Below are 16,518 nucleotides of genomic sequence, written 5' to 3'. Positions count from 1 at the left end.
ACCCCCTCCCCTCACCTTAAACCATCTCTAGTGTTACACCCCCTTCCCCCCTCACCTTAAACCGTCACTAGTGTTACACCTCCTACCCCCTCACCTGAAGCTGTTTCTAGTGTTACACCCCCTACCCATCTCACCTCAAACTTTCTTTAGTATTACATCCCTATCCCTCTCACCTTAAACCCACCATCTCTAGTGTTACATCCCTTCCCCCTCACCTTAAACCATCTCTAGTGTTACACCCCCTCCCCTCACCTTAAACCATCTCTAGTGTTACACCCCCTTCTCCCCTCACCTTAAACCATCTCTAGTGTTACACCCCCTTCCCCCCTCACCTTAAACCATCTCTAGTGTTACACCCCCTCCCCTCACCTTAAACCATCTCTAGTGTTACACCCCCTTCCCCCCTCACCTTAAACCATCTCTAGTGTTACACCCCCTCCCCCTCACCTTAAACCATCTCTAGTGTTACACCCCCTTGCCCCTCTCACCTTAAACCATCTCTAGTGTTACACCCCCCTTCCCCTCTCACCTTAAACCATCTCCAGTGTTACACCCCACTAACCCTCTCACCTTAAATAATCTCTGGTGATACATCCCTATTCCCCTCACCTTAAACTGTCTCTAGTGAATCACCCTCTGCCCCGCTCTCCTTTAACCATATAACCATATATAACCATATAACAATTACAGCATGGAAACAGGCCATTTCGGCCCTTCTAGTCCGTGCCGAATGCTTACTCTCACCTAGTCCCACCGACCTGCACTCAGCCCATAACCCTCCATTCCTTTCCTGTCCATATACCTATACAATTTTACTTTAAATGACAATACCGAACCTGCCTCTACCACTTCTACTGGAAGCTCGTTCCACGCAGCTACCACTCTCTGAGTAAAGAAATTCCCCCTCGTGTTACCCTTAAACTTTTGCCCCCTAACTCTCAACTCACGTCCTCTTGTTTGAATCTCCCCTACTCTCAATGGAAAAAGCCTATCCACGTCAACTCTGTCTATCCCCTCATAATTTTAAATACCTCTATCAAGTCCCCCCTCAACCTTCTACGCTCCAAAGAATAAAGACCTAACTTGTTCAACCTTAAATCATCTCTAACCCTCTCACCTTAAACTGGCCACCTCTAGTGTTACAGCTCCTTCCCCTGTCACCTTTAAGCCCACCTGCTCTAGTGTGATACCCCACCTTGCTCTCTTTGAACCAACCGTCTCTAATATTACACTCTCTCTGCCACAAGCAGTGTCTGAATTTTCTGCCCATCATGATTTTATAACCGTCTATGTAGCCACCCTTCTGTCTCCTTTGTGATTGGAAAGACTGTCTGAGCCTAACATGTCTCCCCTTACAACTCAAGTCCCTGATGTCACTAATCTCCCAACGTTTCAGTTATTTGTGTCATTTTTGCTGGCGTTCTCATTTTTACTGTCATTCCCATATTCCTCCAGTCGTTCTCATACCACTGCTGTCATTGCTATAGTCCTCCAGTTGTTCTGAATGTTCATGCCATTCCCATACCCCTCGCAGTGGTCCACTTGTCTCCCTTGGGCCCATACTCCACTCCTTATTCCCATATCCCTCCCATTGTTCCCGTGCTGCCATTTATTCCAGTACTCCTCCCATTGTAACCATACCCTTTCTGCTGTTCCCGGTTTTTCCCACATCCCTACCATTCTTCCCATATCCCTCTCATTGTTGCCTTGTTGCTGTCCTTGTAATCCTCCTGTCATTTCATACCCCTCACATTATTTCAGTTCTTCCTGTCATTCCCATATCCCTCCTGTCATTCCTATTCTTCCTGTTGTTACTGTATCTCTCCCATTGTTCCCATTCTTCCTGTTATTTCCTATCCCTCCTGTCATTCCTGTTACTCCTATCATTCCCATTTTTCCAGTCATTCCTGTATCCACCCTATCATTCCCTGAACCCTTCTGTCATTTTGTTTTTTTCTGTTATTTCTGTAGCCCTCCTGTTGTTGCTGTATCCCTCCTCTTGTTCCCATTCTGTCTGTAATTTCCGGTCTGTCCTAACTGTCCCAACCTGTCTGGTAGGCATCCCAGACCCTACCCCCAACTCGGCTGCATCACTCCCAGTCTGCCCTGCTGGATCCCCACTCAGCTGTCTCTCAGAGGCTCACTGACTCCTTTGCATTTTATCACAGAGAACCTTTTGAGTGACAGCCTGGATGAGACGTGGCTGGAGCCGAACTTGAACCGCGTCAGTGTGATCCAGTTCCAGGAAGAGCCTGCGCACGGCGAGGAGAATGATGAAGAAGCAGACAGACGTGTGAGTTACTCTCCCCGGGGAGGAGTGGGAGGTTGGGTGTTGGAATAATATGGACCAGTGGTCTTCCCAAGTGTGGGTTGTACGGAGGCTTGGTCCCGCCCTGAGTTACTGGGGAATTCAGTGGTCTTCCCGAGTAGGGGTTGGATTGTGACCTGGTCCTGTTACTCAGAAAGAGAGATGGTGGGTCTGCTGAGAGGAGCTGCCAGCCCGCTATCCTTCTCCTGGGGGGACCTGGGCTGAGGTGTGGGTGCAAGGAATTTCTCTCCATCCAGGAGTGATTTATTTAATCTCTTCATTCAGGGAATCTCGTCCATCCAGCCCAGATGTAGATGGAGTGGAAGTTCCAGTTGAGCCAGATGTGCTGCAGATAGGTCAAGGTGCCATTTAGGCAAAATGTGTTGTTGATGGGGCTGGTTGGGCTAGATGTATTGCCAAAGGGGTGGCAGTATCTGTTAAACCAGGTGTGTTCAAAGCAAATTTAATTGTTAAAGTGCATATATGTCACCATGTACAAACCTGAAATTTATTTTCTTATGGGCATACTCAATGAATCGCTAGAATAATGACCATATCAAAATCAGTGAAAGACACCCAATTAGTTAATTCAAACAGAATGCAGAAGACAACAAATTGTGCAAATAGAGTCAGGGAAAAGTATAGCATAGAAACAGGTCCTTTGGCCCATCTAATCCATGCCAAAACCATTTAAGTTGCCTACTCCCATTGACCTGAACAAGGACCATAACCCTCCACACCCCTACTATCTATGCACCTATCCAAACTTAGCTTAAACATTGAAATTAAGCTTCTATGTACTACTTGTGAGGCAGCTCATTCCACACTCTCTCACCCTCTGAGTGAAGAAGCTTCCCCTCATATTCCTCTTAAACTTTTCACTTTTCACACTAAATCCTTGGCCTCTGGTTGTAGTTCCAGCCAACCTCAGTGGAAAGAGCCACACAATTTGGTATAGTTCTATCAAATCTCCTGCTTCTATGTTCCAAACAATAAAGTCCTAACCTGTTCAATCTTTCTGCAGAACACAGGTTCTCTAGACCCAGCAACATCCTTGTAAATTTTCTCTGCACTCTTTCAACATTGTTTATATCTTTCCTGTAGGTGTGTGACCAAAACTGCACATAATGTTCCAAAAGAGGCCTCACCAATGTCTCATACAACTTCAACATAACATCCCATTTCCTGTGCTCAATACTTTATTTTATGAAGGCCAATGTGGCAAAACTAATGACTTGTCTCCCTATGATGCAACTTTCAACAAATGATAGATTTGTATTCCCAGATCTCTTTGTTCTACCACATTCTTCAGTCAAACCCAGCGGCACATCACTAATCACAGTCAGAGAGGGAACCCTTTACCACCACTCTTTGGCTTCTCCCACAAAGTAAATGTCTAATCCAATTTACCTCATCCTGAATGCTGAACAACTGCACCTTCGATCGGAGTTGCAGAGAAGTAGTCACCCCTAAGTTGCAGGAGGCGAGTAGCTGGGTGACTGTTGGGAGAAGAAATGGAAAGGTGAATAGGCAGTTAGCGCAGAGTACCCCAGTGGCCACTTCCCTCAAAAATGAGTATACTGTTTTGGATACTGTTGTTGGGGATGACCTCAAAGGGATTACCACAGAGACTGGGTTACTGGCAATGAGCATGGGTCCGTGGTGCAGAAGGGAAAGAGGGAGAAGAGGGGAGCAGTCGTGATAGGGGACTCAGTAGTTGGAAACTGACAGGAGATTATGTGAATATGAATGGGACACCCAGATGGTATGTTGCTTCCCAAGTCCCAGGGTTAGGGACATCTTGGATCGCATCCACAGCATTTTGGAGAGGGTGGGAGAGCAGCTAGATGTCTTGGTAAGTATTGGTACCAATGACGTAGGAAGGAAAAGCAAAGAGGTTCTGAAGCGAGAATTTAGAGAACTAGGCAGAAAGCTGAGAAGCAGAGCCTCCAAGATAGTAATTTCTGGATTGCTACCTGTGACACGTGCCAGTGCGGGTGCAAACAGGATGATTTGGCATATTATTGCGTGGCTGAGAAACTGGCGCAGGGGACAGAGCTTCAGGTTCCTGGATCATTGGGATCTCTTCTGGGGAAGGTGTGATTTGTACCCCTGAACGACACAAAGGTTGGTGGTGTTGTAGATAGTGTAGAGGATTAGACGACACAAAGGTTGGTGGTGTTGTAGATAGTGTAGAGGATTAGACAACACAAAGGTTGGTGGTGTTGTAGATAGTGTAGAGGATTAGACGACACAAAGGTTGGTGGTGTTGTAGATAGTGTAGAGGATTGTCGAAGATTGCAGAGACATTGATAGGATGCAGATGTGGGCTGAGAAGTGGCAGATGGAGTTTAACCCGGAGAAGTGTGAGGTGGTACACTTTGGAAGGACAAACTCCAAGGCAGAGTACAAAGTAAATGGCAGGATACTAGGTAGTGTGGAGGAGCAGAGGGATCTGGGGGTACATGTCCACAGATCCCTGAAAGTTGCCTCACAGGTAGATAGGGTAGTTAAGAAAGCTTATGGGGTGTTAGCTTTTATAAGTCGAGGGATAGAGCTTAAGAGACGCGATGCAATGATGCAGCTCTATAAAACTCTGGTTGGGCCACATTTGGAGTACTGTGTCCAGTTCTGGTCGCCTCAGTATAGGAAGGATTTGGAAGCATTGGAAAGGGTACAGATGAGATTTACCAGGATGCTGCCTGGTTTAGAGAGTATGGATTATGATCAGAGATTAAGGGAGCTAGGGCTTTACTCTTTGGAGAGAAGGAGGATGAGAGGAGACATGATAGAGGTGTACAAGGTATTAAGAGGAATAGGTAGAGTGGACAGCCCCAGGGCACCACTGCTCAGTATAAGAGGACTCGGCTTTAAGGTAAGGGGAGGAAAGTTCAAGAGGGATATTAGAGGAAGGTTTTTCACTCAGAGAGTGGTTGGTGCGTGGAATGCACTGCCTGTGTCAGTGGTGGAGGCAGATACACTAGTGAAGTTTAAGAGACCACTAGATAGGTATATGAAGGAATTTAAGGTGGGGGGTTATATGGGAGGCAGGGTTTGAGGGTCAGCACAACATTGTGGGCCAAAGGTCCTGTACTGTACTGTACTGTGCTGTACTGTTCTATGTTCTATGAACCCAAGGGAACCAATCACAAACAAGAAAATCTGCAGTTGCTGGAAATCCGAGTAACATGTGCAAAATGCTGGAGGAACTCAGCAGGCCAGGCAGCATTTAGGAAAAGAGTAGTCGATGTTTTGGGCCGAAACCCTTCAGCAGGACTGGAGAAAAAAGCTGAGGAGTAGATTTAAAAGGTGGGGGGGGGGGGAGAGAGAAACATAAGGTGATAGGTGAAACCTTGAGGAGGAATGAAACATAATGGCATCATGGTTACTGGGTGCAAAGTGTCACCCTACACAAACTTTTGTCACCCGCCCTGTCTCAGTCTCTAATAGCAGATCAAGTGTCAGACACACTCTGTCCTTGGGCTTCGACATACTGATGAAAGAAACTTTCCTGAGCACATTTGACAACCTTGATCCCATCTAGTCCTTTTACAGTATGGGAGTCCCAGTCAATATGTGGAAGTTAAAATCACCTGCTATTATTTCTTATAACAATCTGTAATCTCTCTCCAAATTTTCTTCTTCTGTCCCTCGGACTGTTGATTGGTCTGTTATACAGCTGTATCAACATGGTCACGCCTTTCTTATTTCTCAGTTCCACCATAACGCTTCACTTGACAAGCTCTCGTGTCATCCTGACAGAGCACTGCCGTGACATTTTCCCTGTCCAGTAATGCCCCTTTAATCCCTCCTGCTTTGTCATGTCTAAAATAACGGAATCCCGGAATATTGACCTGCCAGTCCTGTCGTTCCTGCAACAGTCTCAAATGGCTGCAATTCCAGTTGTTGATCCATGCTCTGAGCTCATCCGTCTTTTCTTGCACAGAATATGAAAAGAAGAAGCAATAGCAATAAATATCGAGAACATGAGGTGGAGAGTCCTTGAAACTGATCCCATGCCTTGTGGGAGTGTGTCAGTGTCGGGGCAAGTGAAGTTGAGTGTAGTTACCCCTTTGGTTCAAGTGCCTGATGATTGAGGGACAGTAACTGTTAGAAACATAGAAACTGTTCCTGAACCTGGTGGTGCGAGTCCTGAGGCTTCTGTATCTGCTTCCTGATGGTAACATTCTCTTTGTATTCATAGTAAATACCAAGAATCAAACAAAATAATAGTAATAAATAAATAAGTAATAGAAATTGAGAATTGAGATGTAGAGCCTTGAAAATAGTTCTATAGGTTGTGCAAGGATATGCTGAATTAGAAAACATAGAAAACCTACAGCACAATACTGGCCCTTCAGCCCACGAAGTTGTGCTGAAAATGTCCCTACCTTAGAAATTAGGCTTACTATTAGCCCTCTAAGCTTAGCCATTTTTCTAAGCTCCATGTACCTATCCAAAAGTCTCCTAAAAGACCCTATTGTATCCGCCTCCACCACCGTTGCCGGCAGCCCATTCCACGCACTCACCACTCTCTGAGTAAAAAACTTACCCCTGACATCTCCTCTGTACCTACTCCCCAGCACCTTAAACCTGTGTCCTCTTGTGGCAGCCATTTCAGTCCTGGGAAAAAGCATCTGACTATCCACACGATCAGCGCCTCTCATCATCTTATACCCCTCTATCAGGTCACCCCTCATCTTCTGTCGCTCCAAAGAGAAAAGGCTGAGTTCACTCAACCTATTCTCATAAAGCATGCTCCCCAATCCAGGCAACATCCTTGTAAATTGTGTCTTTAAAACTTTTTCCCAACAGTCTTTGATGCTAAGAACAATGAAACATCTTGCAATAATTAAAGATGAGGTAGAACTTCAAGGGACTGAAATTATAAGATCATCAGGTGATGCTGGAGTTCATGATGGTTCATCCATGTTTTGATGGTTGAAGTGAATATAGAGGCATTAAGTTCATCTGGAAGTGAAGCCCTGTAGTCTGCTATGTCACTTGATTTATTTTATAACAGGTGATAGTATTGATAGTGTTGTTGATGGGGATACTGATTGGGACAGATGTGCTGTTGATAGAGGATTGGTTGGGCTAGAAGTGTTGTAGATGGGGTAGAGGTACCTGTTGGGCCAGCTTTGTTGATTGAGATACTTGTTGGGCCAGATGTGTAGTTGCCTGAGGTACCTGTTGGGCCAGATGGGCAGTTGACGGAGGTACCTGTTGGGCCAGATGTGCAGTTGACGGAGGTACCTGTTGGGCCAGATGTGCAGTTGATTGAGGTACCTGTTGGGCCTGATGTGCAGTTGACAGGGGTCCCTGTTGGGCTGGATATATTGCTGATGGGGAATTAGTTGGGACTGGTGTTGTAGATGGGTTGGAGGTAGCTGTTGGGCCAGGTGTGTCTCTGACCTGTCGCTGTTTTGTCTGTGCTCTGTAGGGTGGCTTACACCGCAGGGCGACCCCACATCCCAGTGAGCTGAAGGTGATGAAACAGGCAATAGAAGAACGCAGAGGAGAGGCACTCACCATGAAAGCACAGGAGCCCCCCGAGTCTCCAGAATCTCCAGAGCCCCCAGCACCGGGGTCTGAGGTGGGTGAGGATCAGAGTTTGTAGGTGGGGGAGGGTGGGATGAGAATGGGGGTAGGTGTTGATGGGGTGCGGAGTATGGAGGGAGGATTGGGGAAGGAAGTGTGTGCAGGGAGGGTGGTGAGGGGAGTATTAATTTGTTGAGAGGTAGGGAGTGAGGGTCCTGTGTGAGTGGGGAGTGGGGGTGGGGGGGGGGGTGTAAAGAGATGTGGAGGGTGTGGGTCCGGTTGGGTTGCAGGACCCTGGAACAGCTACTGTGCCTGTCTGTTGGTTTGACTGGGTGGACGGGGTGGTACAGCTGACCTGTGGGTTTTCTGCCTATTGGTCTGACTGGGTGGACGGGGTGGTACAGCTGACCTGTGGGTTGTCTGACTGGGTGGACAGGGTGGTACAGCTGACCTGTGGGTTGTCTGACTGGGTGGACAGGGTGGTACAGCTGACCTGTGCTGTGTGCAGGGAGAGCGGCTGAATGCAGAGTCAGATCAGAGCCCGGACTGCCGCCTGTCAAATGGTGAGCTGTGCCCCATCACAAACGATCCAGAACCGGCCGTCACTTCTCTGCCAACAGAGCAGGCTTTAGAGGAGCAGACTAGTGACTCCGAGGACCACAATGAGGAGAAAGAGGAGGAAGATGATGAAGACGGATACTTTGAGGTACAGAGCCCAAGTCGTCATCCACGTCACCATGTCACAAAGATGTATGGTATCAAAACAGAGAATTCAGCCCATCCTCCACACCAGCAGGATCCATGCTAATCCTGGCTCCCAGCATGTGCTGTAATCTTCACTGTCTGGGCCATTCCTGTGCTGATGTCCACATTTCCTAAATAATTCCAGTGCCTCAGTCTCTACCACTCCCTCTGGCATTGTGGTCCAGGGGCTCACCCCGTCCCTGCATGAAGGAGCATCGTTCTAGTCCCCTTAATATTCCCTTCCCCTAAATCTCAGTCCTTTCCATTGTTTTACATCTGACAGGGTGAAGTTCAGACTCCGATTTATATATCACAAGTATAAGGAAATATACAGTGAAATGCATTAGTAACCAATACACCCGTGACATAGGGGAAGAATTTGGACATTCAGCCCTTTGAGTCTGATCTGCTATTCCATGTCGGCTGATTTATTATCCCTCTCAACTGCATTCTCCTGCCTACCCCGTAACCTATGCTGCTGTGACTAATTAAGAACCTATCACCCCTGCTTTAAATATTCCCAATGACTTGGCCTCTATAGCCGCTAGCGGCAATGAATTCCACAGATTCACTGCACTCTGGCTGAAGAATTTCCTCCTCATCTCTTTTCTAAATGGATGTCCCTGTATTCTGAAGCTGTATTCTCTAGTCTAGACTCCCCCACTATTGGAAATATCCTCTCCACCTCCGCTCCATCAATATTTGATAGGTTTCAATGAGATTCCCCTTCATTCTTCTGAACTCCAGTGAGTTCAAGCCCAAAGCCATCAGACCCAGGAATGTGCTGGGGACAGCCCACAAATGTCGCCACACATTCCAGTGCCAACATAGCATGCCCACCATGTTCAACAGAACAGCACAGAATATAACAAAAAACAAAACAACAATGAAACAAGCCCCGTTCCTTCCTTCCTCCCGCCCCAGCCACATATACAAGCAGTGTTCTAACCCCAGAACCAGCTACCTTCTGCCTCCAGCATTCATGATGCTGAAACCCAGTGCAGGCCACTGTCTCTGGCTGGCATATACCCAGTGCGAGCCACTGTCCCTGGCTGGCATATACCCAGTGCAGGCCACTGTCTCTGGCTGGCATATACCCAGTGCGAGCCACTGTCCCTGGCTGGCATATACCCAGTGCGAGCCACTGTCCCTGGCTGGCATATACCCAGTGCGAGCCACTGTCTCTGGCTGGCATATACCCAGTGTGAGCCACTGTCCCTGGCTGGCATATACCCAGTGCGAGCCACTGTCTCTGGCTGGTGTATACCCAGTGTGAGCCACTGTCCCTGGCTGGTGTATACCCAGTGTGAGCCACTGTCCCTGGCTGGCATATACCCAGTGCGAGCCACTGTCCCTGGCTGGTGTATACCCAGTGCGAGCCACTATCTCTGGCTGGCGTATACCCAGTGCGGGCCGCTATCTCTGGCTGGCGTATACCCAGTGCGAGCCACTATCTCTGGCTGGCGTATACCCAGTGCGGGCCGCTATCTCTGGCTGGCGTATACCCAGTGTAGGGTGTGGAGCACTAGCCAGGGGAGTTTACCCTTGCTTGGAGCAATGGTGTACAGCCATGCAGGGTGCTGTGTATCTGCACATTTGTCTGTATAGCTGCATGTCTGTGGATAACTGTATCTGGATAACTATGTGTCTAAGTGGATAACTGTACGTCTATGTGGATAACTGTATGTGGGTAACTGTATGTCTGTGGATAACTGTATGTAGGTAACTATGTCTGTAGATAACTATGTCTGTGTGGATAACTATGTGGGTAACTGTATGTCTGTGTGGATAACTATGTGTATGTGGGTAACTATGTGTGGATAACTATGTGTATGTGGGTAACTGTGTGGATAACTATGTGTGGGTAACTGTGTATGTGGATAACTGTATGTGGGTAACTATGTCTGTGTGGATAACTGTATGTCTGTGGATAACTATGTGGGTAACTATGTCTGTGTGGATAACTGTATGTCTGTGGATAACTGTATGTGGGTAACTGTGTGTCTGTGTGGATAACTGCATGTGTATGTGGATAACTGTATGTGGGTAACTATGTCTGTGTGGATAACTGTATGTCTGTGGATAACTATGTGGGTAACTATGTCTGTGTGGATAACTGTATGTCTGTGGATAACTGTATGTGGGTAACTGTGTGTCTGTGTGGATAACTGCATGTGTATGTGGATAACTGTATGTGGGTAACTATGTCTGTGTGGATAACTGTATGTGTATGTGGATAACTGTATGTGGGTAACTATGTCTGTGTGGATAACTGCATGGATAACTGCATGCCTCCTTAAGAAATGATTGCTGCTGTATCTGCTTCATAGCCCACAGTACGATTCACAGATGACACAGTGATGAGGGGTGAAGGAGAGGAAGGAGTGGGCGAGGGCGATTCCTTCGTTGCCGAGAAGCAGCGTCTGATTCGTAAGGACACGCCGCACTACAAGAAGCAGTTCAAGATCAACAAGCTGCCGAGGCCCGAGGCAGTGATGGCCATGCTGCAAGCTATACCCAGCACCGAGGTGCCGGAGCAGGGAGGTCAGGAGCCCGAGTGCAGCCTGCCGGAGGTCAGAGCCGAAAGGACCTCTCAGCCCCCTGTGAAGGTAGGATGCAAGCCATGACCGGCAGACCTGGCCCCGGTGGGGGTGTGGCACGGGAGGGTGTCAAGAGCAGGCAGCTGGTGTTTCCTCAGCATTGGAGCGTACGGAGAGTTGTCGATACATTGACCCCTGCCACGGGCATAGCCTCTTACTGGGGTATGTCTCCCAGTAGCAGGCATGTCAAATCAAATGAGTTACCAAAAACACAGAGTGACATGAAGTGAGCAGCCAGTAATCAGGTTAATGGTGATAGTGCCATCCTGGTTCTGAGCTTGCTGTCCCTGGAGTGCAGGGAGTGTGAGAGATCTGTCTGTCTACACAGCATTACGTGCCTGATAGTGGTCAGTGTGTCAGCAAATGCAGAGGGAGATGGACACGGCTGTACTCTGATCGGAGATTGTACCCTGCACCACACATTGAGATCCACAGACAGCACCTCTGTACACGACAACCCTTCTGTGGCTATCGACTGAGTTTACTGATTTCTCGCTCAGTAACTCTTGCATGGCTGTCATCCTCCTTGTTGCCCCAGTATTCATTGCACAAACTAACATTGGATCAGCCTGCAGCAGCTGCCTACAAAAACGCTTGAGGAACTGCTTATTCACGTCTGTGGATTGTTCCTGACTAGCTGTGCTCGCCCAGCGTTCTTTGTGCGTTGCTCTGGATGTCCAGCGTTTGCAGGATCTCCTGCATTCAGTAGCCAGTGGTCTTGGTTCCAAGACCAGAGTGTGAATTAACCTAGTCCTCAGTCAGCTGCCATAGTTGGTGTCTACCTCACTGCCATTGTCTGCTTCCCCTCCTCGCTCACACGCCTTTTCTCCCTCTACCCTGCTGTCTGTCACTCTCTGCCCTCTCCCCTCACTCACATTCTCTGTCTCTATTCAGCACTTTCACAGTAATGGAGAGCAAGTGGCACTTAATAAAGACGGAAAGACCAGGCCCCTCAAGGTGCCCCCTTCTGCCCTCATCCTCTTCCTTCCCACATTTTCCCTCATCCCCATTACCTTTCTTCTCCCTTCTGTATTCTGCCTCTCTCTCTGTCCTGTTTAATCATAAGACTATATCCATAAGTTTCTGTGTGTCTGTTTATCTTTCTCTCTCTTCTCTACCCTGCTCTCCCCACCCCACTCTCCCCTTCCCCACCTCTGTTTGTCCCCCCCATTGCCCCCATCTCTTTCCTGCCTACGTGATCATTTCTTTTCACCTCTCCTCCCAGTCTCCTCAATTGTTCTCTGGTGCAGACTCAGATTTGTTCTTTGAACATTGCTCTTCCATGCTGTATCCTCACGTTATTCTCACGCTCTTCCATGCTGTATCCTCACGTTATCTTCATGTTATTCCTAGCCACACCAATCTCCTGTAACTCCTCTAACATGGATCATTAATCAGAAGCATGTGGACTAATTGACTAATCTGTTTCTCTCTTGATGATCCGTTTCTCCTGCTGAAGTTGATAGAGCGATGTTTCCTCTGAGCAATACCAGTCTTAGTGTGAACAGCAGCAAGTATAAACCTCACATCCAGTCCCACGCTCTGCTGCTTTGGGCCAAGACGCCCAGAGGGCTGGGATTTCTCTGTGAATGGTCAGTCAGTACAAGATGCGCGGTCCGTTTTGCATCCCCACACACAGCCAGCCAATGGAAAGCAGTCCAGGCTCTGCACTGTGTCCTCACACACAGCCAGCCGTAGGATAGACTGTCTGGGTCTCTCTCTGTCTTACACACAGCCAGCTGCAGGGTAGACAGTCTGTCTCTGCACTCTGTCTCACACACAGCCAGCCGTAGGATAGACTGTCTGGGTCTGGTCTCTGTCTCACACACAGCCAGCCGCAGGGTAGACAGTCTGGGTCTGGTCTCTGTCTCACACACAGCCAGCCGCAGGGTAGACAGTCTGGGTCTGGTCTCTGTCTCACACACAGCCAGCCACAGGGTAGACTGTCTGGGTCTGGTCTCTGTCTCACACACAGCCAGCCGCAGGGTAGACAGTCTGGGTCTGGTCTCTGTCTCACACACAGCCAGCCGCAGGGTAGACAGTCTGGGTCTGGTCTCTGTCTCACACACAGCCAGCCACAGGGTAGACAGTCTGGGTCTGGGCTCTGTCTCTCACACAGCCAGCTGCAGGGTAGATATAGCTCAGCCTTTCCCTGTCCACAACCGGCTGACTGCAGGAGACTGCTGTAACCAGCTCAGTGCTGGGGTGCAGGAGGAGCATCCGCCTGGTACGTGCCTCAGCCTCAAGCAAAGATTGGGACCAGACAGAGGCAGGGAAAAGCTGTTGGTCTCTTTCTGATGCTCTGTCTGTGAGTATATGAAATAGCCTGACACACACAACTAGTAAAGTTATCCCCACAACACACACAAAATGCTGGTGGAACACAGCAGGCCAGGCAGCATCTATAAGGAGAAGCACTGTCGACGTTTCCAGCCGAGACCCTTCGTCAGGACTAGTCGACAGTGCTTCTCCTTATAGATGCTGCCTGGCCTGCTGTGTTCCACCAGCATTTTGTGTGTGTGGTTTGAATTTCCAGCATCTGCAGATTTCCTCATGAAAATTATCCCCACGTGCACTGAAATGGAGTCCTGCACTGAGCAATGAGCCTGTCATCACTGGAATGTCTGCATGTTTCCTTATAGATTCACACTCGCATTGCTTCAACACAGCTTGTGCATGCGGCAGCGTTGCTCAGTTCCCAAACAACATCCTATTGTTCAACCGGAAAAGGTTGTTTCCTTCAACTGTATCTCAGCGGCTGCTAGTGTGAAGGGAGGCATGCTGGGATGCTTCACCGTTACTGTGTGACACTCTCTCTGCACGTGGAGGGCATGGATAGTGGACAGGTCCCGGTTACTGTGTGACACTCTCTCTGCACGTGGAGGGCAGGGATAGTGGACAGGTCCCGGTTACTGTGTGACACTCTGCACGTGGGAGGTCAGGGATAGTGGACAGGTCCCGGTTACTGTGTGACATACTCTGCACGTGGGAGGTCAGGAATAGTGGACAGGTCCCGGCTACTGTGTGATACTCTCTCTGCACGTGGAGGGCATGGATAGTGGACAGGTCCCGGTTACTGTGTGACACTCTCTCTGCACGTGGGAGGTCAGGGATAGTGGACAGGTCCCGGTTACTGTGTGACACTCTGTACGTGGGAGGTCAGGGATAGTGGACAGGTCCCGGTTACTGTGTGACATACTCTGCACGTGGGAGGTCAGGAATAGTGGACAGGTCCCGGCTACTGTGTGACACTCTGTACGTGGGAGGTCAGGGATAGTGGACAGGTCCCGGTTACTGTGTGACACTCTCTGCACGTGGAGGGCAGGGATAGTGGACAGGTCCTGGTTACTGTGTGACACTCTGTACGTGGGAGGTCAGGGATAGTGGACAGGTCCCGGTTACTGTGTGACACTCTCTCTGCACGTGGGAGGTCAGGGATAGTGGACAGGTCCCGGTTACTGTGTGACACTCTCTCTGCACGTGGGAGGTCAGGGATAGTGGACAGGTCCCGGTTACTGTGTGACATACTCTGTACGTGGGAGGGCAGGGATAGTGGACAGGTCCCGGTTACTGTGTGACACTCTCTCTGCACGTGGGAGGTCAGGGATAGTGGACAGGTTCCGGTTACTGTGTGACACTCTCTGTACGTGGGAGGTCAGGGATAGTGGACAGGTCCCGGTTACTGTGTGACACTCTCTTTGTACGTGAGAGGTCAGGGATAGTGGACAGGTCCTGGTTACTGTGTGACACTCTCTCTGCACGTGGAGGGCAGGGATAGTGGACAGGTCCCGGTTACTGTGTGACCCTCTCTTTGTACGTGGGAGAGCAGGGATAGTGGACAGGTCCCGGTTACTGTGTGACACTGTACGTGGGAGGTCAGGGATAGTGGACAGGTCCCGGTTACTGTGTGACACTCTCTCTGTACGTGGGAGGTCAGGGATAGTGGACAGGGCCCGGTTACTGTGTGACACTCTCTCTGTACGTGGGAGGTCAGGGATAGTGGACAGGTCCCGGTTACTGTGTGACACTCTGTACGTGGGAGGTCAGGGATAGTGGACAGGTCCCAGTTACTGTGTGACACTCTCTCTGTACGTGGGAGGTCAGGGATAGTGGACAGGGCCTGGTTACTGTGTGACACTCTCTCTGTACGTGGGAGGTCAGGGATAGTGGACAGGTCCCGGTTACTGTGTGACACTCTCTGTATGTGGGAGGTCAGGGATAGTGGACAGGTCCCAGCTACTGTGTGACATTCTCTGTATGTGGAGGGCAGGGATAGTGGACAGGTCCCGGTTACTGTGTGACACTCTCTCTGCACGTGGAGGGCTGGCATGCTGGGATGGTTCCCAGTTACTGTGAGATATTCTATCTGCATGTGGGAGGGCAGACATGATATGATGGTCCCGGTTACTGTGTGACACTGTCTCTGCACATGGAGGGGAGGCATGCTGCAATGGTTCCCAGTTACTGTGAGATATTCTATCTGCATGTGAGAGGACAGGTGTGCTGGGACAGACCCCGGTTACTGTGGGACACTCTCTCTCCACATGAGAGGGCAGACATGCTGTGACTGTCCCAGTTACTGTGTGACATGCTCTCTGCAAGTGAAGGGCAGGTGTGCTGGGATGGTTCCCGGTTACTGTGAGATATTCTCTCAGCATGTGGGAGGGGAGGCGTGCTGGTACGATTCCTGGTTACTGAGGGTCAGTTTTGCTGCACGTGGGAGGGCAGGCGTGCTGGGACGGTTCCCATTTACTGTGGGTCAGTCTCTCTGTGCCTGGAGGGGAAGCATGCTGGGTCGGTTCCTGGTTACTGTGAGATATTTTCTCCACATATGGAGGGGTGGTATGTTGGGACAATTCCCAGTTACTATGGGTCAGTCTGTCCGCACTTGGGAGGGTAGGTGTGCTGAGATGGTTTCTGGCTACTGTGGGACACTGTCTGCACGTGAGATGGCAGAGGTAATGGAAGTGTTTTCGGTTACTGTTGGGACACTGTCTGCACGTGAGACGGCAGAGGTATTGGAAATGTTTTTTGTTACTGTGGGACACTCTCTGTGCATGTAGGAGGGCAGGCGTGCTGGGACGGTTCCCAGTCACTCTAGGACAGTAGGAGGATCAATCCACCTGCAGTCATCCCCACACACTGATCTTCGTTCTCTCTTTTTGCCTCTCCTTCAGCTGAACACTGAAGGACTGCTGTTTGCTGTTTGATGAGTGGTTCTCTGGGCTCTCAAATTCTAGTGCAGTGCGTTAATCAGCACCCCCCTCCCAACCCCTCATCCCAAGTTCTCTGTTTCTCTCTGCATCAGAGATTTACTCCTCTCTT

The 16,518-nt window shown here is 49.3% G+C and overlaps 1 protein-coding gene across 13 annotated transcripts in view; it reads left to right on the top strand.

Annotated features, from left to right (window-relative positions):
- The window catches only part of scrib (scribble planar cell polarity protein), a 346,569-nt gene that overhangs the window by 117,034 nt on the left and 213,017 nt on the right, over positions 1–16,518 (top strand). For all 13 annotated transcript variants that reach the window (XM_073055225.1, XM_073055218.1, XM_073055217.1 and 10 more), the window contains exons 12-15: positions 2,169–2,293; positions 7,752–7,904; positions 8,358–8,555; positions 10,924–11,202. In XM_073055225.1, the coding sequence (XP_072911326.1) occupies positions 2,169–2,293; positions 7,752–7,904; positions 8,358–8,555; positions 10,924–11,202 (755 nt within the window). The remainder of the gene's footprint in view (positions 1–2,168; positions 2,294–7,751; positions 7,905–8,357; positions 8,556–10,923; positions 11,203–16,518) is intronic.

Source organism: Hemitrygon akajei, chromosome 8 (genome assembly GCF_048418815.1).
Source record: "Hemitrygon akajei chromosome 8, sHemAka1.3, whole genome shotgun sequence".
NCBI lineage: Eukaryota > Metazoa > Chordata > Chondrichthyes > Myliobatiformes > Dasyatidae > Hemitrygon > Hemitrygon akajei.
Note: the sequence above shows the minus strand (reverse complement) of the source record. Positions and strands in the feature narration are given on the sequence as shown.